At 38.4% G+C, this 25,589-nt stretch overlaps 2 protein-coding genes across 3 annotated transcripts in view; one reads left to right on the top strand and one right to left on the bottom strand.

Moving 5' to 3' along the window:
• Positions 1–171: 171 nt before the first annotated feature.
• Positions 172–24,221, bottom strand: DEPDC4 (DEP domain containing 4). The gene is given in 12 exon segments (XM_013051485.2): positions 172–219; positions 11,158–11,273; positions 11,511–11,566; positions 11,662–11,800; positions 13,106–13,288; positions 13,291–13,335; positions 19,944–20,089; positions 20,468–20,484; positions 20,715–20,873; positions 21,370–21,383; positions 23,979–24,147; positions 24,192–24,221. Coding segments are annotated over 12 exon segments (1,122 nt in total).
• SCYL2 (SCY1 like pseudokinase 2) overlaps positions 24,217–25,589 on the top strand; it is a 60,076-nt gene continuing 58,703 nt past the window's right edge. For both annotated transcript variants that reach the window (XM_045084800.1, XM_004742952.3), the window contains exon 1: positions 24,217–24,464. The gene's annotated coding sequence lies outside the window, so the exon portion shown is untranslated. The remainder of the gene's footprint in view (positions 24,465–25,589) is intronic.

Genomic DNA, 25,589 nt, shown 5'->3' with positions numbered 1-25,589 from the left:
CAGACATTAGAAAGAATTCTGACAGAGCAGTACCCTAGGGCACTTAGCAACATAGGTGCTTCTGCTGAGGAAAGACATCATAACTTGAACTTAGATTCAACAGGTAAACAGGAATTTTTAAAAGAGGGGGGAAAAGAAAGGACAACCAAACATTAAACATTTGAGGGATACTTAAAACACCACAAGAGGTACACCAAATCGAGCAACAAGAATGAATCCCTAAGGGAAGAAAACAAACTTAAAAGTAATAATCTCTCAAAGACTAATGAGGCAAATGCATCTATCACAACAGATTACTATAACAGATCCTAGAAATTAAAAAATAGGATTACTTATCCTTAAATGATGGGCTGAATAGTAGAATGGACATTACTAAAGACTAAAAAGAAGCTGAGGGAATTTTCCCACGATGTAACAATTGAGCAAGCACTAGGATGGCTGGGGCAAGAAGCTAGCCAATACTCACAATGTAGACTATGTTGTCTACCTGATACTAAGAGCCTTCTCTGTATAAAACACAAATATCCTCATTCCTGGAGACTATTGTGAGACATCCATCCATGTATTTCTTTCCTAAAGTTTCTAGTTCCCGGGTTTCCTGTAGTTTTCAAGTATCTGATCCTCTGGTCAAACTGTTAGCCACCCATATGTTCACGCAAATTGAGCAAGAAAGGCTGTTCTGGGTCCTGCTGCTGGGATCATTTTGCTGCCCTGCTGCAGGTTAGGCATGCACAGCAGCACGTCAGTGTCAGGGAGAAGTGCTATTTACGAGACTGGATTCAGGCTGGACAAGAAAATTCCATGAGCTCAGGCTTAGAGCACTTTTACTGCACACACTGTTTACCTTCCCTCACCCAACATCTGTGACCTTATGGAGGTTATCTAATACCAGAGAAAAAACTTCAAACCTGGTTTGCAAGTGGTTCCATGTGGCATGGCTCGTCCCAGCCAGAAACAGAGTGCTGGCACAGATCAATTATTGATGAATTACTGAATTCATCAATACTGAATAGTCAATAATGAATTACTATACTCATGAATTGAATAAATCAGGCAACGAAAGAGTTGTCTAATATAATTGGCAGAGTCAAGTGACAAGAACTGGGGTTACAATGCTAACTTTTTAGATTTTTATGGTCAAAAGTCTTTCTCGCCCATAAGCAATTGCATACTTTTTTAAATTTTTTTTTATTTTTTTAAAGATTTTATTTATTTATTTGAGAGAGAGACAGTGAGAGAGAGCATGAGCGAGGAGAAGGTCAGAGGGAGAAGCAGACTCCCCACGGAGCTGGGAGCCCGATGCGGAACTCGATCCCGGGACTCCCGGGACTCCGGGATCATGACCCGAGCCGAAGGCAGTTGTCCAACCAACTCAACCACCCAGGCGTCCCAGCAATTGCATACTAAAAACACTTCCAAAAACACTTGTAGAGAGTACAGGGAAGAAAGAATGCCAGAGGAAAAGGTCTCAAGAATGCCTTTCAGTCTTGAACATTCTTTATGTATATAAGTTGTGAGAAGAGAAAAGTTTTGTATCAACATTTATTACTTTGAGTTAGAAATTATTTTTCTAAGAGGAGGGAGTAGGGGAGGGGGAGAGGGAGAGGGAGAGAATCCCAAGCAGGCTCCAGGTTCAGCAGTATGAAGCCCAATGTGGGCCTCCATCTCACAACACTGAGATCGTGACCCGAATCAAAACCAAGAGATGGATGCTTAACTGACTGAGCCACCCAGGCACCTCAAAAAAAAAAAAAAAAAAAAAAAAAAAAAATCTTTCATTTACCTGGCTAGTACCTGAGAAAGTGCATAAGAAGTTTAAGCAGAATCCCAAGCACTAATGAATTAGGCTCTTAATTTTCATAGAAATTTACTGAATATTCTAACAGGAGGTAATGTTTTCGATGATTGGACCTGGACTTTATAGAGGGGGGAAAACTTTGTAAATCCTCTCTCAAAAAGGAAAAATATTTAATCTAAATACGAATAATAATACCCTTGGGAATTCTAAAGCAGGGTGACTGTAATTTGTGGAGCTGTCACTAGGTGGAGCGGAACTGTTGGGTTAGGAATTCATGCCTCAGAACCTCCAAAAACTATTCAGTAGAAGTCAACTTTTCTTCGTAAACAAGTTCAATTGAATAATAGTGTATTTGTTGGCCAAAATAAGCTTTATTGGAGAGTGTTATAAGAATTTTTCATTCACTTTATACAATAGTAAAATATTTCAAGCATTGCTGAACAACTAGTAATTCTACCAATTCTAAATTGGATTTCACCTAAATCTAGGGAGCTTACTTGCTAACATTTTCCCTTCTGAACTCCCTTCTGAAGTCAAGTATTAAATCAAGATCTTTGACACCAGAGCCCATATCCTGATGTTACCTGCCATACCACACACTTGCCTTTGTATCTTTGATATTTCTGGTCCAATCTTTGAAATACAAATCTATGCATGTACATTTTTACTCTAGAAATTTAAAAAAAAAAAAAAAGGCTCAGAGGAAAGATGTTTCCTTAAGGTTGTATGTAATCCCCTCAGCAGCAGATACAAAGACATGGTCATATCCTTCATGCATTCCTCAAAGTTCTAGCCTTTCACAGTGATACTGAGCAATCCCCCAACCTGATTCTCCTAATAAGGAGACTCTCCCCTGCACCTCTTCCACTAAAGAATATTTGGCTGCATGTTTTCAGTGTTTTCCTGATCCCTTTAGAACTACCCTTTCAAGGGCGACTGGGTGGCTCAGTGGGTTAAAGTCTATGCCTTTGGCTCAGGTCATGATCCCAGGGTCCTGGGGGTCAAGCTCTGTGGGGAGCCTGCTTCCTCCTTTCTCTCTGCCTGCTTCTCTGCCTACCTATGATCTTCATCAAAAAAAAAAAAAAAAAAAAAATCTTAGAATCACCCTTTCAGGTCTCCTACTGGAGATATATCAATGTCCTCCTCATCTCAAAACACCCACAGATTAGGGTAGTCATATCTTCTAGTATCATAAAATTATTTTACTTTGTTTTCTGTTTTGTTTTAAGTGGACAGGAACTCAGAATTCATCCAGCGAATACCTTTATTTTAGCATAATATCTGAACGTTGAGAATAATAGCTTATTCATAAAGTAAAAGCAAAATTTTGAAAATAAATATACATCAATAAAGGCCTTTAGTATATTCTCTGAAGACAGAATCAATAGTGTTGATTCTCTAATTCGGTGGTTCTTAATGTGCCTAGATCATAATACCCTTTGAGAATCTGGTGATGCTGTGGATTACTTCCTAGAAAAACACCATAAGCACATACACACACAAAAAATTGCACATGATTTTAGAAAGTACATTGTATTTCAGCCCTCTGAAACCTTTTCACACTCTTAATTGAGAACTTTGACTCTAAGGATTCAATTTCAAGAAACTATCAGTTTTTGAACAACAAAAAAAGATGACATTACTTCAATATATATTTTTTCAAGTACTTATGATACATTCTTCTCTGATCAAAGCGCAAATTAAGACCACAAAAGAATGTATTGCTGTGTAACTTTCAACAAGGATTTAATCCGCAACGTATATGGCATTGAAAAAATGATGTCACAAAGTGACTTAACCAACTTAAAAAAAGAGAGAGAGGGAGAAGACAGGAGGGGAGGAGGAGAAAGGGAGGGGGGAGGGAGAGAAGAAGAAGACCAGGAGGGAAGAAGAAACCCATGAAATACTCTCTGGGGTGATGAAGATTTAGAGAAGCCAAAATCATGGTTTTAGATATTAAAGAATTTTAGATTTGTGACTTTTAAAATATTCTACTTTAAAAAAAATCTTACTCTGTTTACACAATTCACAGTAGCCTAAGAAAGTAACTTAACAATAATACATACAAAGGAAAGTGCATGCTTTCTTCAGAGAACAAATGAATTAAAATGTTCCTTTTCTGTGGGAAGAAAATTTTTTAACAGAATTAACTGTACCGGATCCACGATAATAGCACATTTAGTAAGTACTTTTAATGGCATGATTAAGTGAATCAGCATACATGAACTTAATTTGTATTCCTTTGTGAAGTTAAAAACTTTCTTAACTTTTTAAAGGTATACTCTCTCAGCAACTCTCAAATATGCAATACAGTATTATTAACTATAATCATCATGCTGTATATTATATCTCCATGACTTATGTAAGTGGAAATGTGTACCTTTTGTCCACCTTCCTTAACATATTTTAAGGATAATCACACAATCTTCAGGCTACATTGTCTCTGAAGTCTAAGTATAGCAGTTTGAGAAAATCACCAGAGAATTGCTTGTATTTACAAATGGTAGTTTCTTGCCCCCCAGAAGTGTTAATGTAAAGCTTCTGGAAGGTGTTTTGAAATTCCTTAAATAATTTCTCTTTTTTGTTGTTGTTTCAAAGACATGTTGAGGTTACTATTGATTTGAAGAGCCAGCTGGGGAAGACATTGAGCTGTCCTTTCCTTTTTTCTCCAAACTCCTTGTTAAGTGTTGGCAAAATGTCTAAAAGTCTTTAAAAAAAGTATTAAAAAAAAAGAAAATTTGAAAAAGCAAGTAAGAAAAAAAAAAAAAGACAACAACCTGAAATGTATATATCCAAACTGGCCTCATGCTGGACTCATTTTTTTCCAGAATATGGTGGATGATATTACTTTTGCTCATATTTTCTTTGCCTCAGAGTAATAAAACTGCTTCTTTACAAAGCGCTCCCTAGCAAAACGGGTACTATCTTATTTTACATATATTATTCATTTGATCTTCAAAATGTCTCCATGAAGTAGGAGAAGCAAGGAACTCCTATCCTAGTTTCAAGACAAATACACAAGGGATTTAAGTGTTGTGGTTAATAAGTTGGAAGTATATGGGAGGAAAAAGTTTTCCTTGACCCTCTTAGGGTCTCAGGCTGGGTCTCAAAAGTAAAGTGTGTAAAGACAGATTAAGAGGAGAAAAACATACAAATTAAGTTTTGTTTGCCACAGGAACCTCCATAAGGAAATGAAAACTCAAAGAAACAGTCCTCATACTTTTATGCTAGGTTTGATGACCAGTAGACACTTGTAGAAGAATACGATAGGCTGAGTACCAGGTAATTGTAATAAACTGGGGAAAACTTAGCAAGGCCTGTTTGTTCTGACTCTTCTTGTGTCCCTTTGTTTTCAGAGGTAAAGAAGCTCCTTACCTTGAATGTAAGGAGGGCACCTCTAACAGGACTGCTTTATGGTTTTTATTTATTTATTTATTTTTAAAGATTTATTTATTTATTTGACTGGCAGAGATCACTAGTAGGCAGAGAGGCAGGCAGAGAGAGAGGGGGAAGCAGGCTCCCCGCTGAGTGGAAAGCCCGATGTGGGGCTTGATCCCAGGACTCTGGGACCATGACCTGAGCCGAAGGCAGAGGCTTTAACCCACTGAGCCACCCAGATGGCCCTGTTTTTTGGCTTTTATCAGGGAAGGCGAGTGATGAGCAAGGAGGGAGAAGGTCAGGGTGGCTTTCCTGCTCCTGCCATGTTTTCAGACTCTTTCAGCTTAAAGTATTCAATATGCCAAATGTCATATTTTGGGGTGGCATGTCATGAACCTCATCAGAGGCATGTTCAAAACACAAATAATTTTGTGAACACGAGCAGTGCTTTTTTCACTGTTCTGTGAGCTGTGTTAGCATGTCAACTAAGCGACTCCTGATGCTCATCTACAATTGAAGATGCCTTAGCCCCCACACATGAAAGAAGTTCTTAATCAGAGTAACCTTTGAAATCCCGAAGGCCATCAATTTCAGGGTTTTTATCTATCGTCAATAAAATGGCTTTTACTTAAACACACCTATGGTGATACCCTGGAATTAAACTGTCTTTGAAAATTTAAACACCTGGACCCAACCTCTATCTAGAATCTACATCCTTCATATAACAATAGAGTAGTAGCTTCACATGAGTGCATACCCTGTGCCAAACTTATTGTACTTTTCCCTCATTAAGTCTTCAGTAACCTCAGGTCTAGGTGTGTAGGTATTATTAGTATTAGCCCTACCTTACTGACAAATAAATAAATAAAATCTTAAAATTTTTTCAATTAAATTATATAATGATACAATCTGAATCTTATTCAATAAGGGATAAACTTCACAAAGAGACAAAAGAACGATGCTATTTAGGGGGAAATATTGAGATCATTTTTCACTTTCCAAATGCTTGCCGCACATAGCCCTGTGCAAGGACTCATATTCATTATCTTTCTTTAAAGCATGTTGTTGAATAGAAATAAATATTAAATGCCTGCAACTCCTCCACTTCTCTCAAAAGCCAAAAGTAATGAGAAATTGAATGTAAAAAGCTACAGTAGTAATGGCATCCGAATGAAGTTTAGTAAGATATGATTGAATTAATCCAAAAAGATTCCAGATGCTAAGTTCAGAATACTTTATTAGCGTTGTTGTTTAACTGCATCCAACAGACAGGATACATGTGGCAACATACCCTTTGCCATATGCCCTGTGTTTAAAGAAAGGAATGAGAAAAAAATCTATTAGCTGAGAAGTTCCAAGTAAGTCAGGAAAATAAATTTATGTCCCACCGTATGAATGCTTTTTCTAAAAATTAGTAATGCCTTAGAAACTTTTTTTTAAGGAAAACAACATTACCTACTTTTCTAGTTGGCTAAGTAAATTAACTTCTCTCTAAAGCTTCAATTACCTCACCTATAAAATAGGATAGTAGTAATGCCTACAAAAAATATTGTATAGAAGAAATAATTTCATAAACCTATGTTAGTTTTCAGCACAGTGTCTGACACATAGTAGTGCTCAATATTAGTATCAAGTAATAGTAAATGTAGTAATAGTATTTAATATCTAAATAATTATACAATTTAAATATTTGTAATATTTTAAAATTTATGATATTAGTATTGAGTATAAATGTTACATATTTAATTATTACCCAGTGGGGTAGATGCCATTCTTATTCCCATTTTGTAAATGAGGAAGATGAAGCACAAGGAGATTAAGCCACCTGCCTGGGTAATTTGGCCCCAGGACCCACAGTTAGATCTATTATGCTATTTTGCCTCTCACGTGACAATCTTAGGAAATTAATACTGAAAATATTTGATAGTTTAAAGAAAATCCAAACTAAAGAATGAGATCAATTGCCACAAGACATCGAGTGAAACAATTCATGGCATTTATTCAACTGGGAAGGTCAGGTTCCTCTATAAAACTAGGTCATTTCCTAGAAAAGAGAAGGAAAGGGGTGAGAGAGAATGACACATATGAGAAAGAATCTGAGACAGTCAGAAAAAGAGATGAGAGAGTGAGCAGAGGAGCAAGGAAACAGGCAGGTAGGTAATAGAAGGGGAGGTGAGACTTGGAAGCAGCACTGAGAGAGAAAATTTTCACCTTTTTAGATTAAAGGTAATCAGACAAAGAGCTTTCAAAAAGAACTACAGGGGGTACCTGGGTGGCTCAGTGGGTTAAAGCCCCTGGGCAGCTCAGTGGGTTAAGCCTCTGCTTTCAGCTTGGGTCATGATCCCTCGGTCCTGGGATCGAGCCCCACATTGGGCTCTCTGCTCTGCAGGGAGCCTGCTTCCCCCCACCCCTCTCTGCCTGCCTCTCTGCCTACTTGTGATCTCTGTCTGCCAAATAAATAAATAAAATCTTAAAAAAAAAAAAAAAGAACTACAGAAGAACTTGCACTGGAGATAAAAAAAGTTACCTTCATATAACTATCTTTTATTATATATTTATTACACACTCTCCCTTGGTTCCTTTCCAACTTACTTGGCTATAATAGTCTCTTAATGATGACGAAGGAACAAATCTGAATCAATATCTGGTATGGCATCTGGATCTTCTCCACATAGAAACTTCTTAAGTTTCTTACAACCAGATCCAACATAAAACAGTTCTTGTGTTTTATCCAACATAAAAACAGGTATTGTCAAATATTTAATATGAATTTTTTTTCTAGCCAGGAATCCAACATAAGAAAAACCTCTCAAAATTTTTGACCAATGAGTAGAGGAAGAGGGTTGCAGATGGAGAGAGGGGGCGGGTAGCAGAAGGTCTCTGAATTATAGAGGGTATAAATACTTGAAACTTTTTTAGAATTCTTCATATTCTATTTTCTACTCTCATGTATGTACTTTAACTGAAACTAGGCTAACCAATCCTTAGTGTAATGCTCTCCTATAATAATGAAAATTTGTATTTCCATAAAAACACTGGTCTAAATAATCTTACATTGTAATTACATGGTCCATATATAAATGGTTGCTTTTCAATATTACAATTTTATTCTTTTAAAAATGATAAATATTCCTTTCCAGTTTGGGTTACACAAAAGTAATCCCAGATTACTATATGTATCTGGGGTAAATAATCCATCAGCTAATATTATTATGGAAGGCACCCCACGCAGCTCTTTTATCCTGGACCCTGGGATACATTTCCATTAGCTTCAAATGTACTGCCAATTTTCAGTCCCCATTAATTCGTTCTGTCGTTCAGTGAAAATTTAGTGAGTGATTGCTATGTTCCAGACACTGTTCTAGGTGATGAATAAACAAACCAAAATTCTGAAGTAAAAAAAGAAAAGAAAAGTTTCTGAACTCATGAAATTTATGTTCTCTTGGGAGAGAAGAACAATTTTTTAAAAATCAGCAAACACATAATATAATTTCAGGCACTTAATTAAGTGCCATTAAGAAAGCATAAAGCAGAGTAAGAGGTTAGAAGGAAGAAGATGGGTAGCTATCTTAGGGAAGCTTTCTGTGTTTCTGAGATGATAACATTTTAAACAGAGGCCTTCACAGATGTGAAGGAATAAGCCATAAGGTTTGGGAGGAAAATGTTCCAGACAGGCTTGTAGACAGTGTAGGTAAACCCTGTAACAGGGAAATGCTTAGACCCTATCATAAATAGCCAAATCTCAGCCTCCCTGAAATACTCTATCCCAGGTTTCCAGAAGCATCCCCTCATCCTTCATTTATTGAATCCTACCCCCTTGTCAAGTTCTTTTGTGGCTTGTTACAAAATTTGAACGAGTGAGTTTCTCTATGACACCGCTAGTTCTAACAGGACAGGGTAACTTTTCGGCCATAGGCAGAAAAGATAATTTATTTACCTAGAGGAGGAGGCAGGGTGAGAAAGAAGAATGTGCAGAAGTTAAGTGGTAAGGAAGGGGAGGGCAGGGGAGATGTTCATCGTAATTCCTACTTGGAATCTGGGGACTATTTTACAAGTAAATCATACACATGAATTTTGGTTTAGTGACTATAGAAGTAAAGATTTATGTAAACTTGGCCCCAAGCTCCCTTTATTATTATTATTATTATTATTTTGATGAAAAACTAAGTACAGAATAACTGACTTAAGAAGAATATATTTCATTCTACATTCACAAATGGCGGTGGGGCACCCAGCTGGCTCGTCAGCAAAGCATGTGATTCTTGATTTCAGGGTCGTGAGTTCGAGCCCCACACTGGGCATAGCATTTACTTAAAACAAAACAACAAAATTCATAAATGGGGGACTGCTTCCATTATATATACTTAAAACCATCTTTTTCTCTGAAGTAATGAAAAAGAAGCTTCAGTTAAGGCTGACAGAACCGCTACAAAATTTGAGCAAATGTGTTTCTTGTGACATCAGAATTTTTTTAAAACAAGAAATTGAAGAAGGAACAATTCTTTGTAAAGGCTTTAAGAGAAATAATGCTAAAAATGCCACTGCCTGGTACTAAAATATAGAGTGAGGTTAAAAGACAATCTTTTTCTAAGATATTTCAAAATATATCAAGAATCTGACCCTATCTTACTAACTCTATTGCTACTCTTTTTCTTCGTCACCATATCTCTTGTCCAGATTAGTACAAGAGCCTTCAAAAAAGATGTTCCCACTTCCACCCTTGCTCCTGTACAACCCATTCTCAACACAAAAGACAGGATTATCAGGATGCCTGGGTGGCTCAGTGGGTTAAAGCCTCTGCCTTTGGCTCAAGTCATGGTCCCAGGGTCCTGGGATCGAGCCCTGCATTGGGCTCTCTGCACAGCGGGGAGCCTGCTTCCTTCTCTCTCTCTGCCTGCCTCTCTGCGTACTTGTGATCTCTGTCAAACAAGTAAATAAAATCTTAAAAAAAAAAAAAAAAAGACGGGATTATCTTTATAAATGTCAGTCAAATCAGGCTACTGGTACTGTTCTCAAACCCTCCAGTGATTCCCCATTTTATTCCAAGCAGAAACAAAGTTTCTCCAATGGCTTACAATGGCCCCCAACTTCTCTGACTTTATCTCCTACTACTTTCCCCTCTGCTCACCACTTCTTACTGGTCCTCAGCATCCACGCATGCATCGCCCCTAGGTCCTCTGCACTAGGAAGCATAATCTCTGGGTGTGGCGAGAGAAGCATTCTCCAGCTAGGCGAGAGAAGTATTCTCTCTGCCCAAGACCTCTATCCTACACAGACCTCACAGCCATTTCGCTGAATCTCTCTCCCCCTTCCAGGCTTTGCTCAACTCTTTCTTTTTTTTTAAGATTTTATTTATTCATTTGACAGACGGAGATCACAGAGAAGTTGGCAGAGAGAGAGGAGGAAGCAGGCTCCCTGCTGAGCAGAGAGCCCAATGCGGGGCTCGATTCCAGGACCCTGGGATCATGACCTGAGCTGAAGGCAGAGGCTTTAACCCACTGAGCCACCCAGGCGCCCCTCAACTCTTACTTTCTTAATGAGGCTAATCTTGGCCGCCTTAATACTGTAAGCTCCCGCTCTCCCTCACTCTAGTACCCTAAATCCCCTTAACCAGCTCTTTTCCCTTTATATTGCAAGTATTCCATGTATTGCCTTCCATCAAACTATACGACTTGATGATTTATGTATATGATTTATATGATGTGTATTTTTTTATTGTCTGCTGTCCCTTGCTTGGATATAAACTCCTCAAGGGCCTGCATCATTGTGTTTTGTATGCTGATGTATTCTAACCGCTGTAACAGTGCCTGGCACTTAGTAATGCACCAGAAATGGGTTGAAGAAATGTATCAATATGCTTGTAAATATTGACATTGTTTTAAGTCTGCTTCTTCTTTTTAGTGGATATGGGGAGACAGCATCCCTTCAAACTTTGCACATTACACGTACTCAGTAAATTATTTATTAAGTGAATGATTTACCTTTTTGCTGGACACAAATAGTTTAGTAATAAATGTGCCCGGGCAAAATGCCAGAGATACCTTGAATAGCTCAGAGTGATACTCCAGTAAAAACCAGACTTCTTGTTCTGTCCATACTTTTTTTTTTTTTTAAAGATTTTATTTATTTGACAGAGAGAGAGAGACATCAAGAGAGGGAATACAAGCAAGGGGAGTGGGAGAGGGAGAAACAGGCTTCCCACTAAGCAGGGAGCCCCATGTGGGGCTCGATTCCAGGACCTTGGGATCATGACCTGAGCTGAAGACAGACGCTTAATGACTGAGCCACCCAGGCAACCCCTGTCACATACTTTTTCAATAATGATCTCATTTGCAAAACTGCTTTGATTTGACAAGAGTTTTCAGGATCACTGTTTTGTTATCATACTGTAAACAGAAAGATTAACCTTAGCTTAAATGCTTTTTTTTTTTTTTTTACAAAAGACCAGGAAATTGTTAAAACAGTTATTGAAAAATTTTCCCTGTTTTTGTAACTTGTGGGTGTTAGGTTCTGATACAAGAGTTATAAAGGTAAGTAGCCCTCATGATTCTTCTCTAACATTGCGCAGTAACAATCTTAGATACAGTTATGCTGTTTCAAGTGCTTCTATTCTTTTCCCATTTTCTGTAACATGGGTTACAAAAAAATGAAGATTGTAATACTTGGTAGTCAGTTATAAGGCTATGATGCTGTATTTGGTTTGTGGATTCTTTTTTACAGGAAGAAGGTTTTATGGTGAAATATTTCAAACACACAGGAAACTATTTTTATAATTCTACAGGGTGCCTGGGTGGCTTAGTCCGTTGAGGGACCAACTCTTGGTTTTGGCTCAGGTCATGATCTCATGGGTCATGGGATCAAGCCCCCTGCCCAACTCCAGCCAGACGAGAAGTCTGCTTGAGAGTCTTTCCCTCTTCCTCTCTCTTTCCCTCTCCCCAGCCACTCTCCCCCCTCCCCCTCCCTCTCCCCCCACACACTCGCTCTCTAATAAAAAATGAATAAATCTTTATAATTCTATATGGCAAGCATAATTACATCCATCATTATCAAATAACATTTTATTTTTAACAAGAAATTATATGGCTACCTACATAGCTAAAAAAGTGACATAATGTATGTCACTCAGTTTTTATTTTTGTAAAAGATCGCCAAAAGATCTGATGTAATACATCAGAAATTAATATTTCCAGATACCTCAGCTCTCTAATGCTATACTATATTAAAGTATGTTTCTTACAATGCCCCTGTGATATAGTTACCTTAGATCTAATGTCCTATACTATTAGTTACATTTGATAGTACAATTTACATGGCAGGTAACATTAGTGATGTGAAAAAAGACTTCATCAAGTACTTTGACACCACTGAAGAAAAATATTAAAATGTAATACTCAGTTTATTAAATGTTCTTTTTTTTTAAGTAAGCTCTACATCCAATGTAGGGCTTGAACTTACGACCTTGAGGTCAAGATTCATATGCATTACCGACTGAGCCAATCAGGTTCCCCATGAAACTTGTATCTTTAAAAATATTTTAGGGGTAACTGGGTGGTGCAGTCAGTTAAGGGTCTGACTCTTGATTTCAGGGTCATGAGCCTGAGCATGTCGTCCCTCTTCCTCTGTTCCTTTCCGCACCCTTGCTCTCTCTCTTTATAAAATAAATAAATAAAATCTTTTAAAATATTATTATACAAGGGCGCCTGGGTGGCTCAGTGTGTTAAGCCACTGCCTTCAGTTCGGGTCATGGTCTCAGGGTCCTGGGATCGAGCCCCATGTCGGGCTCTCTGCTCAGCAGAGAGCCTGCTTCCCCCTCTGTCTCTGCCTGCCTCTCTGCCTACTTGTGATCTCTCTTTGTCAAATAAATTTTAAAAAATCTAAAAAATATATATTATTATACAAAAAAACTAAGATTTAAATATCTTCTTTTACCTAAAAGTTCAATAATTCCTGACTGAATATCAGAATACTCATCAGTTAATAGGCAATCTCTCTCTTGATTATAATATTTTATTATGACATCAAAGAGTATCTTCTGCATACTCAGTCAGTCTAGTCTTTCCTTTTGGTACTAACTGCTGATTAATTGTAACTATAACTGGTCAGGAAAGTATCCAGACATTTAAATGATGCATTAATAATCCGGTTGTCAACCCCAGAGTTAAAAACAAAAACAAATAGTTAACATTTCCATTAACCACCTAAAAACTGATAAAATATAATTAAATCTAACTTATATTTAACCAAATCTAAAGAGACTAATTTTGAAAGACACAGTGAGAGAGGGAGAAGCAGGCCTCCTGCCAAGCAGAGTGGGGCTTGATCCCAGGACTCTGGGATCATGGCCTGAGACGAAGGTAGATGCTTAATGACTGAGACATCCAGGCACACCTCATTTATATTTTTCTTAAGTAGGCTGCATGCCCAGCATGGAGCCAAACATGGGGCTTGAACTCATAACCCTGAGATCAAGAGTTGGCTGCCTAACTGACTGAACTAACCAGATGCTCCTGACCTAGCTTTGAAAGCCAACAATAGGTCAATTCCAAATATAAAAAACTGCTACTCAAGCTTAAGAGTTATTGTACAGATCTGAGAGAATATAAGATTACTAATTATAATTTTATTCAAGTGACACAGATAACTGTATTTCTCTCTTTTAAATTAAAATACAGTATTAGCTTAGTCTTAACTTGGGTTTTTGGTCATTTCTTTTAAGAGTTAATGAAATTTTTCATTATCCTAATCATGAGATAATAATTAATGTATTGTTTTTCCTTTAAGTCAAACAAAATTATAAAAGTAGTAGCTATTGTAAATCTCTTGCAGAGCTCCCAACCTGGTAGCTTATGCATTAAATTTGGACCATAGCTATGGGTTGTTTTGTTACAAAGTATTTTGAATAAAATTAACTTGTATAAAAATGACAGATTTCTTGTAAAATTCTGGGTTTCAAGTTTCCCTGTAAAAAAATCACAAGATCTCATAAAACACTGGGCTTGAATTCAAATGCCTAACCACAGACAGTTGGTATGAATTATTGGATACTCTCTTTGGGTTGGCATGTCATTTCCAGTTAACCATAAACCCTACCACTCTGTTGTACCCCAAACAGTATGGCAGGGTCTCAGTTACCATTTTCTTGATACTATAGGTTTTGCTGTAGTTTTCCCTGCAGATATTTCTATCTCTGTGTTAAGTGGGAAAAGGAAAAATAGCCTGAGAGGGCCATACAATTCAAGCAAAACAATGGTGTATGTATCTTTACATGATCGATAATTAAGTACTCCCTTGATCTCTGATCTGTCTGTCTCCTAAAGGCATCTCACTTTGCTACCTTTGAGTTAATGACCAAAAAGAAATCAAATTAGTAGTCTTTTAGTGAAGACTTGGTATCATAGATAGCCTCTAATCAATTAGTCCACATTTGTTAGTACTAATCTTTTGGCATGGCACTGAACAGGTGTTAGAGAAAATACATAAAAACTAGTGGACTTTCAGCAGCCATGCCCTAAATAAGGAGGCTGACATAGCCACATATGAAATGGGCAAAGGCAAATTTTATAAAATCACTGAGAAATACAAGTAGATATATTATAAATAAGTCCAAAACTGGAAAAAAAAAAAGAGTATTCTGCAGCAGCATCAAGGCAGAACATTAACTTATTCAACAAATATTTATTGAGATCTAGTTTGTTCTTGGCACTGTTCTTGGTGCCAAATATATAATGGTAATCCAAACAGGCAAAAATCCTTGCCTTAACAGAGCTTATATTCTAGGGGAGGAGGATGGGAGACAATAAACAGAGAAACAAACAAACAAGAAGTGAAATATGTAGTGTGTTTGTTAGTGATTAAGTTTTATGGAAAGAAACTGAGCAGAGAAGAAGAGAAGCAGTGCAAGATGTGTTAGTATTGCAATTTTAATCCTTTTTCATTTATTTGAGAGTGCACGCACTCGAGAGAGGAAGAGAACATGAGCAGGAGAAGGGACAGAGGGAGAGGGAGAAGCAGATTCCCCAGTAAACAGGGAGTCTGATGTGGGACTCAATGCCAGGACCCTGAAATCATGACCTGAGCTGAAGGCAGACGTTTAACCAACTGAGCCACCCAAGTGCTCCAGTATTATAATCTATCCTGTTTAGGATAGATTATATACACATATACATATGTGCATATATATATATATATGTATATATGATGTATATATAAAAAGAAAATATTCAGTGAGGAGACTGTACTTGGCGTCATTTATTCATTAAATGTCTACACCTACCAACAGCTAGGTGCTGTGCCCTTCAATGGGGATACAATGATGAACAAGAAAAGGACTTTCCCTAAGTATTTCACCCTCTAGTGGGATTAAAGACAAGTAAGTAAACAGGCAATTTCATTAAGTGTGCAAATGTTTTGGTAGCAGGAGTACAGTATGTTCAGTAGGATGCAAACTTTGTTTGTACTGAGGAAAACTTTGTCCAAACATATTCAAGTAAGTCAAGTAAAACATATTAACAATAGAGTTGCTCTAGCTGGTATCGACGTTTCTGAGACCTACCCCACAGAAATGAGGGAGAGGTTGTATTCTGCACCCTAACATTTCTAAAACAATACACACATATATTTTTGAAATATTAGTCATGATATTATTAGTAAAAAACCCAAATAACTGTAAAAAGCAAACAAGTCTCAGCAAAGGTGCACCTTAACTCTTCATGCTAAACAAATGCAAATTTGCAATGAAGCCTGCAGTGATCACGCTGCTTTACCACTGCTAGGAGAGTTCTCAACACAAGTGAAGTAGTTTTTTAGTCATTTGGAAATTAAGAAATGGCTTTTCTCAAAAATAGAGGAACTAATATTTCTATTTCTTGGATGAAATTTATATAGGTGTGCTGCCAATTGCACACCTTTAACCAGCCTTTTTTTTTTTTTTTTTTTTTTTTTGGTATGTTCTATACTCAACATGGAGCTTGAACTTACAAACCTAAGATCAAAAGATCAAAAGATTTATTTATTTATTCATTTGGGGGGGGAGTGAGAACAGGAGCGGAGGCGGGGCGGGGGGAAGGTCAAAGGGAGAGAGAAGCAGACTTCCCACTCAGCAGGGTACACAATTGGGGGAGGGGGGGGCTCTATCCAAAGACCCCAGGATCATGACCTGAGCTGAAGGCAGATGCTTAACCAACTGAACCACCCAGAGGCCCCAAGAATCATATATTCTCATCAACAATAATCAGATTATGGAAAAAGCCCAAATGTACATGGACCAATGAATGGATAAAGAAGAGGTGGTATACATACGTAATGGAATAGTACTCAGCCATCAAAAGAATGAAATCTTGCCATTTGCAACAGTGTGGATGGAGCTAAAAGTACTATGCTAAGTGAGATGAGTCAGAGAAAGACATATACCATATGGTTTCACTCATATGTGAAATTTAAGAAACAAAACAGATGAACATGAGGGAAAGAAAAAAGAGAGAGAAGTAAATCATAAGAGAGATTCTTAACTACAGAGAACAAACTGAGGATTCCTGGAGGGAAGGTGGGTGGGGTATGGGCTAAAGGTGTGATGGATGTTAAGGAGGGCACTTGTTGTGAGCACTGGGTGTTATATGTAAGTGTTGAAACACCAAATTCTTCTCTGAAACTAATATACTACATGTTAACTAATTAGAATTTAAATAAAAACTTGGAACATTAAAAAAAAATAGGGTCACGTGCTCTACCAGCTGAGCCAGCCTGAACCTCTAACCAGCCGTGTTTTGTCAAAGAGAAAGTAGCTTAAATTGTCTTGTTGGCCAGCTAATTATTTAATTTTATAAAATCAGCTAGTGCCTGTATTGTTTTATTTCTAATTTTATGTCTGTTAATATGTCTGCTGGGGTTGTTTTTTGCTAGAAGATCACGAAAAAAATCAGATTTCAGTGGATAACAACAGAAAAAACCCATTCATGCCTGATTTGTTAGCAATGGGAGAAACTTCCAAATGTACTTGCTCCAGAAAATTTTGGTTTGGACATTTTTCTTCTAAGCAAGTGAGTTTTTTTTGCACTAAATACGTGAGCAATCAGTGAATTTTCAAGTTAGTTCTCTTTTGCAAACCTTTTTACAGAGACAAAAACCGGAAAACCCCTCAAACTGCTAGATTTAAAAGGCTTTTGAAGATAAAAGAGATTTCTTAGTAACCTATGAAAAACTCCATTGAAAACTATGCTTTTGTTAGAAAGAACAACTAAAATAATTTTTGTGTTTCTCTGTTCTGAAGGCTGACACATTCACTTGGAGCAAAGAGCAATCATACACCAAATACATTTCAATCGTTCTCATGTCATAAGTTAACAACACTTTGCTGCAACAATAATGATAAAACACTGATAAAAGTATGGAAATCTATGTCTGAATCTGAGGCCATTCATTAAATGTGGAAACTTGGCAAATTATCTAGTTTCTCTAAGACTGTTCCCTTATCTATAAAATTATCAGTCTAAACTAAAGCAGGGGTTCCCAGACTTGGATGATTTTTGTTTTAACATAAAAACTCTCTTTTTTCTTTTTACAAAGCTTAATAGTTTATTCTTTTGTGACTTAATGTTTAAAATTTCTGGCTAAACGCAGTAGTATTTAATCTGTATATATTCTTCTTAATTTCATCTAACATTTTCTGTTAATTCTATTACCCGTAAAAGAGTATAAAAAACTTATGTACCATTTAAAGTATTTTGTGGGGGGCACTGGGTGGCTCAGTTGGTTGAGCGTCTGACTCTTGGTTTTGGCTCAGGTTGTGACCTCAGAAAAAACCCATTATGGGATTTGAGTGGGCTCTGCACTTAGTGCCAAATCTGCTTGAGATTCTCTCCCTTTCCACCTGCCCTTCCCACCACTTGTTCTCTTTTTCTATTTATTTTAAAATAAATAAAACCTTAATAAAAAAAATAAGATGTTTGGGAAATAAGATATCAGGGAGGGGAGAGATCTAGAACCCCATTCTCTTCTGTAGGAAATTAATAGATGTATCTAAAACAAAAGATCATGAGATGGCATTATAAGCATGCTATTTAGGTATAAGAGATACAAGTTGTAGATGGATGTCTCTGGGGAGGAGGAAATGAGTGAGAGGAGAAGGGTAGGGAACTACTAATTTTTGTTAATAAAACATGTAGGACTATTTGAATGTTTCACATTCAATAACAACATTTTAAAAGTACATCAGAATGCCAGCTTTCCTTTCCTACTATGTTTTATGTATTTATTTATCCTTCTGAGTCTCAGTTTCCTCAAGTATAAAATGGAAGTTTTAATCCTTACTTTAGAGGCCTATTGTTAATCATACATACAAAATGCATAACAGATTGCTTAGCAAGGGAAAGACCCGATAATTGGAAACTATTTTTTTTTAAAAGATTTTATTTATTTGACAGACAGAGATCATAAGTTGGCAGAGAGGCAGGCAGAGAGAGAGAGAAAGGGAAGCAGGCTCCCTGCCGAGCAAAGAGCCCGATATGAGGCTCGATCCCAGGACTCTGGGATCATGACCCGAGCTGAAGGCAGAGACTTTAACCCACTGAGCCACCGAGGCGCCCCGGAAACTATTTTTTAATTGACATATTTACTGATAAATTATAGCCATCTTTAGTTAGGAATTTCTAGAGATACCCTACATCTTAAAGGGGAAATGATGGGACAACTTGTTTTTCATGCGTAGTAGATAAGAATCACTTTTGCTTGGCTCCTCTTCCTCTGAGTGTCCATTAGTCTTCCTCAGAGTTCTCTTTTAGTTCCACTTCTCTTTTATTGCCCCCATTTTGGGCACCTCGTCTTTCCCTTATGACACTTCTCTTAATTATTGTTATATTTTGCTCCTCCACGGTGCAAATCATTCTCGTCTTGCTTCTGTAATGATTTGACCAAATGCAATAAAAGATGTAACCATTAATGAATTACGTATGCATTCCTCTTAACTGCCTTGGGTATGGGGCTCTTCTTTCCACCTTTAGGGGCAACATAAGGAGAAAACCACAAGTAGATGAAGTAAATAAAGTGTAGCAACAGGTTGCTTAGTTTGTCCTGAAAGGTAAAGGGTGGGGAGATGTTTGGGAAGGGTTTATACAATGGAAAAAGGATATGCTTATAGAAGATGGTCTTGGATTATACATAGTGAGGACTGGTAGTGAGTCTACATGTCTTTTTTCTGGTAGTATGGATTCAACACTTCAGTTAATCATAGTCATTGTAAAAAAATAAATGTTACTGAATCTATGTTGGCTCCCCTGTCTTGTCTAATTCCTATGTAGAAGGAAACTCTAATAAAGGAGTAGAGAATCAATACACCAAACACACTACTTTTATCATATTTGAAAAGTCAATTCTTGGAGACAGTAATGTTGGTTACCAGCAGTTATGAGGAAGGGAAAAATGAATAGGTGAAGCAGAGAGGAATTTTAGGGCAATGAAACCATTCTGTGTGATTCTATAATGGTGGATACATGTCATTACACATTTGTAATATATAATATATAACACAAAGAGTGAACACTAATGTAAACTATAGGGTTTGGATGATAATGATGTATCAAAATAGGTTCACAGATTGTAACAAATATATCACTTTGGTACAGGATGTTGATACCTATGGGGGCAGGGGATACATGGGGATTCTATTTTCCACTCAATTTTTTGGTGAACCTAAAACTGTTCTAAAAAATAAGGTAATTAAAAAATCAGCTCTTCCTTACAAAGTTCAGGAAAAAATAATGAAAACTGAAATTACCTTTTTTTGAAAGTGAAAGAACAGTTTTGTCAAATATGATATTTGAAGGTAAAGCCATATTCCCACTCATTGTATGAATAAGTCCCTTTATTCTTTCCTCACCAATCTCTTGTGCTAGAGGATTTGAAATCATTTCATTTCCCGGTCTGTTAAGAAAGAATATGTGGACTTTTCTATTCTATTCTATTCTCTATTCTATTCTATATATTATATGTGGGATCAGAATTTCAAATATACATTTTAACTTATTAAAACTTATTTAGACACTCCCTATTTCCACAATGGATTTCAGGGAGCTTACAATAAAAAACCGCCAGTAATAAATTTGTTAGATAATAGAATGTCACCAAGAGAGGACAAATTAGGATTGTAAATAAATAAAATATACTAATTCTAAAGTTAACATGATTACTATAATGTAATAGAAATTTTTTACTCTTAGTTTCCAGATAATCTTGGCTCTTTTTACTTTGGCTAAGTCACTTTTCAAAATTATAAAGCTTATAACTCATCAAAGAAGATACAAAATTTCCTTGTAATTCTGAAAAAAAAAATGTGGTAATGTCTTCCATAGCGGTTTTAGAGCAAACACAGACATGGATTAATTTTCACATGGCTTTTTTTTTAATTGGCTTCTGAATAAATCTGAAAGCATGATGTTTAAGCTGAGCTCATCAAAGTCAGTTCTGTCCGAGTCTAAGCACAATATATTACAGTATATTGGCTGATACTAAACTTAAAGATTCCTTCACTTTTATTTCATCAGTTAACCCATTCGCAGAATCCTTTTCTTCTTTTGCAAAAAATATAAGATGATTTATTGCCTAGAGATCTGTAGAGACTACTGTTTGAATTTTCAAATTCTAATTCCTTTTCATTTTTCAATAGCTTCATTCCTACTGGTTCAAATACTTTATGATTCATTAGAATGTGCAAAGACAAACTCCTTTAAGAAGAGAGGTGTCATTCAATGGAATACTATGCAGCCATCAAAAGAAATGAAATCTTGCCATTTGCGACAACATGGATGGAACTAGAGCGTATCATGCTTAGTGAAATGAGTCAAGCAGAGAAAGACAACTATCATATGATCTCCCTGATATGAGGAAGTGGTGATGCAATATGGGGGCTTAAGTGGGTAGGAGAAGAATCAATGAAACAAGATGGGATTGGGAGGGAGACAAACCATAAGTGACTCTTAATCTCACAAAACAAACTGAGGGTTGCTGGGGGGAGGGGGTTTGGGAGAAGGGGGTGGGATTATGGACAGTGGGGAGGGTATGTGCTTTGGTGAGTGCTGTGAAGTGTGTAAACCTGGTGATTCACAGACCTGTACCCCTGGGAATAAAAATATATGTTTATAAAAAATAAAAAAAATTAAAAAAAAAAAAGAAGAGAGGTGTCATTACACTACTTAGGCACATATTTTGCATAAGATGACTTAATACTACATCAACAGGAACAAAACCAGTAAAACAGTGTTTGTATGTTCATAAATGATGTCTCCTTTTCATTTCCACCTGTGTCTGATGGGAGTGAATAATACCATCCCATAGCTGAGTAGATTGAAAAGGACTAGAGCATCCTGAAAAGAAAAAAAATTAAACATGTTTCTTACAAATTTAGAATACTCAAAAATATGTAGGCTTCCCAGTTTTGACAACCTTATGCTTTTATAGGGCATATCTGCTGCCGGCACCTCTTTTCTTTTCCTCCCATCTTATGTAAACCATAATCTATTTACTAAGACTGCACCATGTCTGCCAATAAAAAACAGAGTAAACCCAGGAACTTGCTTCACTGGTATGGAATATATTATTGTGTGAATTTATAGACCCTTAAGTGTTTCATGATTAACTGCTAGCTACACTTAGAATATTATTTTAGGGCATATTTAAAGAATTGCACACACACATTAGAATCCTGATTATTAGAGTTGTGGCTTCATGATGCTCTTTGCTTTTTCTTTCTTCATTTTGCCTCTCTTGACCAATGGCAAGATCTTCATGAAAGAGATCTAGGCCAAGAAGCTGGACAAAATGAATTAATTTATCTGCCAGTTGTTCTGTAAAAAAATTTTTTTTGAGGAATAATAAAAACCTGAAAACAATAAACCTGGGTTATATTTATATAGATTATGTCATAGCTTTCTGTGGAATATTAAACAGCTAATTTGGAAGAATGAAATTTAGAGTGTGGAAGGATTTCATTAGGTAGGAAAAACAAAACAAAAATGAAAGCAAGTGGAAAATGTGTGTACCATCATCTTAGTTACATGAAAATGAATTCCTGAATTACACACAAATATATGTAAATAAATAGAAAGGTCTCGGGCACCTGGGTGGCTCAGTGGGTTAAACTGCTGCCTTCGGCTCAGGTCATGATCTCAGGGTCCTGGGATGGAGTCCTGCATTGGGCTCTCTGCTCAGCAGGGGGACTGCTTCCCTTCCTCTCTCTCTGCCTCCCTCTCTGTCAAATAAATAAATAATTAAATAAAAAATAAAAATAAATAAATAGAAAGGTCTAGAAGACTAACCTTCAAGCAATTAAACTTTGTGTTCACTTTTTATATATATTTGTGAACTTTTAAATAATATACATACATACATTTTTCAATTAATTGGAGACAGTAAAATTTTTTCATTGAGATATATATAATTCACATATCACAAATCTACCTTTGTTTTTTAGATTATTTCTTTTAAAGATTTTATTTATTTGAGAGAGAGAGAGAGGGAGAGGGAGTGAGAGAGCATGGGCAGTGGGGAGAGAGAGAAGCAGGCTCCCGCAGAGCAAGGAGCCCAAATGGGGCTGGATCCCAGGGCCATGAGTGAGCTGAATGCAACTGCTTAACCAATTGAGCCACCATGAGATCCCTATTTTTAAATTATTATTATTATTATTATTTATTTATTTTTAAAAATATTTTATTTATTTATTTGTCAGAGAGAGAGGAGCGAGAGTGAGCACAGGCAGACAGAGTGGCAGGCAGAGGCAGAGGGAGAAGCAGGCTCTCTGCCAAGTAAGGAGCCTGATGTGGGACCCGATCTCAAGATGCTGGGATCATGACCTGAGCTAAAGGCAGCTGCTTAACCAACTGAGCCACCCAGGTGTCCCTAAATTATTATTATTTTTTAGTAGGCTTTATGCCCAAGGTGGGGCGTGAATTCACGACCCCATGATCAAGAGTTACCTGCTCTGACAACCAGTCACCCTGGAATTCACCCTTTTAAAATGTAGAATTCAATGGTTTTTTAGTACATTCACAAAGTTGTGCAACCATCACTATTATTTAATTTCAGATCATTTCATCACTTCAAAAAGAAAGCCATACATAACAGGATGCCCAATTTTCCATAACAGTCTGTGTTTATGACAAAATGACAAATAAAAGCCCCATCACCTTCAAATGTCTTCTGTTACAGAAACTGTCTATCTGTTTATCCTTGAAATAGTAGCCCAATACCCTGTGGGTACTGTGGAGACAGGAGTAAGGGGTAGAGGGTCAGGAGTGAAAAGCGAGGAATTGACTGATGAAGAAGTGATGGGCGACTAGGTAAGAGGGTAGGGCGGAGTGGGGTGGAAAAAGCTATGATGGGTGCAGACAAGGGTCGACCATCTGTCTCTCTAACCTTCATCATTAAACAAGCAGGCTGGGTTAAGGACATAGTTCTCATGCTTGCCACCTTGTACTTTAACCCTTGTTGTTCTGAGTAAAGCCCGAGGGACCTGTAGCAGCGCTGGCGTCCTCTGGGCACTTACTAGAAATGCAGAGTATCAGAACCTATTCCTGAATCCAAACTGCATTTTAACAAAGTCTTCCGATGATTCGTGTGCATATTCGTGTTTGTGAAGCACTGCTTCCCTGGACACCCCAGGGAGAGTAGCTCGAGAAAAAGCATAGTGACTCTTCACCCAGGACCAGAGAGGACAGGTGGGCGGGGAAACGGACGGCCCTCAGGAGTCAGGTCCAAACCACCCGCTCCTCTCAGCGGCCCTTCCCTTCAGTACGCATTTGGTTACGATCTATAGGGCTCTCTGTCCTCCTTTTCCGACAGAAGGTACCGCTAGGGCTCACGAAACTCCGCCCGCTCGGTCCTGGCCCGGGAACCCCGCTCCAGCTGACAAGACTACGGAACCGCAGGGTCGAAAGAACCGCCACTCGCTCGCGCTCCGGCTCCTCCCCCGGCTTGTAACCCCGCCCCTGAGTACCGGGTTGGGGCGGGGCTTATAGTCCCTGGGTCCCGCCCCTTCCCAATCTGTCGGAAGTGACGTCATGCCCTGGCCGGCCGGTCTTTCGGTCTTCTTCCCCCTCCCGTACTCTTCTTCCCCAGTCCCTCCCCTCCCCTCCCCCTTCCCTCCTCCGGCTTCAGCCTTTGAGGCCGCACGGGTGGAGGAGGCTATGGAGTAAGCCGGCGGCCGCGGCCACACTCTGAGGCTGAACAGGAGCCGCCAGGAAGCGTTTGGGGGGGCGGGGGAAACGAGCCCCAGCACCGCCCCTCCGGGGAAAGAGGGGAAGAGGTGAGTGACCGCCCACGGGCAGCGGGCGATCTCCTTCACCTGCCACACTCCCTCCTGGGCTCTTAAGGCTAGCGAGGAGGGAATAGGGAAGGACCCGCGCCCAGGGTAGGCCTTCCCAAGGCCCTAGAGCTGGTGACTGTTGCCTGGTGACGGGCCTGCGGGGTGCGGGCCGGGACGGTGGGCGCCCTCGCCGAGCCGGGCTGGGGGAGCGGCGAGGTCCGGGGAGCAGATCCGAGAGGCCCGAGTCCCCCGAACAGGCCTGGAGGCGACGGGAGACCAGGGCCGGAGTCATCTGCGGGAGGAGAGCCCCTCTCTCAGGCCGGAGCTCGGGTTTCCGCGGTGGCGATCTTGGTTCCCTTTTGGGAAATTGGACACTACTCCGCGCCTGGGTGAAACAGCTCCAGTCAGTTCTGAGGTCTGCACCTGATTACCTGGGTTACCGAACGGCGAGCGCCCTACCGCCAGGCGTCCTTTTCAGACAGTAGCTGTAGTTCTGGAACGGAAGGTTATTGTGTGTGAGGTGGGTGGGGCAGGTGTTTTGTGAAGACTAACACCCCCCTCAGTGGCTCCTGCGCCCTTTTTTTCCTAAGCGGGAGAGAAAGGGTGGAGGAAGGTTTAGACCGATAAAGCTTGCGAAACTTCTTGGGATCCGATTGAATACACACCTCTGATCACTAATTAAGGAGACCACTACTCGTAGGTCAACCCCTATAACAATCTTCCGTGGAACTGGACTCGAGCGACTTAAAAGTGCCATGTCAGTAGTGACTTAAACTTGTAAGTGCAAACTAATTTGTTCGTAGGTCAAAATCAGGCATTATTTGTATGATGATTTTTTTTTTTTATTTAAACAAATTGGATTCTGTGAATAATAAGTTTTCTAAGTAGCGTTCCCACCTCTATCCATTCCGGAAAATTAACATAGTTTAACGAGAACGCTTCAAACCTTCCTGTCACTTTGAAACCGATCATGTTCTGGTAATGGCTTGAGAGTCAGGTACTCGTTCGGCTTCTTGTCTTATTCTTTAATATAAATACTCCTGTTAAAGCTTAAAAATGGCTTATTAGCTGAATGTATAAATAGAATTCTTGAGACAATATTAAATTAGTCATAAAAGATGCTTT

Source organism: Mustela putorius, unplaced genomic scaffold (genome assembly GCF_011764305.1).
Source record: "Mustela putorius furo isolate JIRA1106 unplaced genomic scaffold, ASM1176430v1.1 tig00000788_pilon_pilon_pilon, whole genome shotgun sequence".
Classification (NCBI taxonomy): domain Eukaryota; kingdom Metazoa; phylum Chordata; class Mammalia; order Carnivora; family Mustelidae; genus Mustela; species Mustela putorius.
The sequence above is the reverse complement of the archived record's forward strand: the minus strand, read 5'-3'. Positions and strand labels throughout refer to the sequence as shown.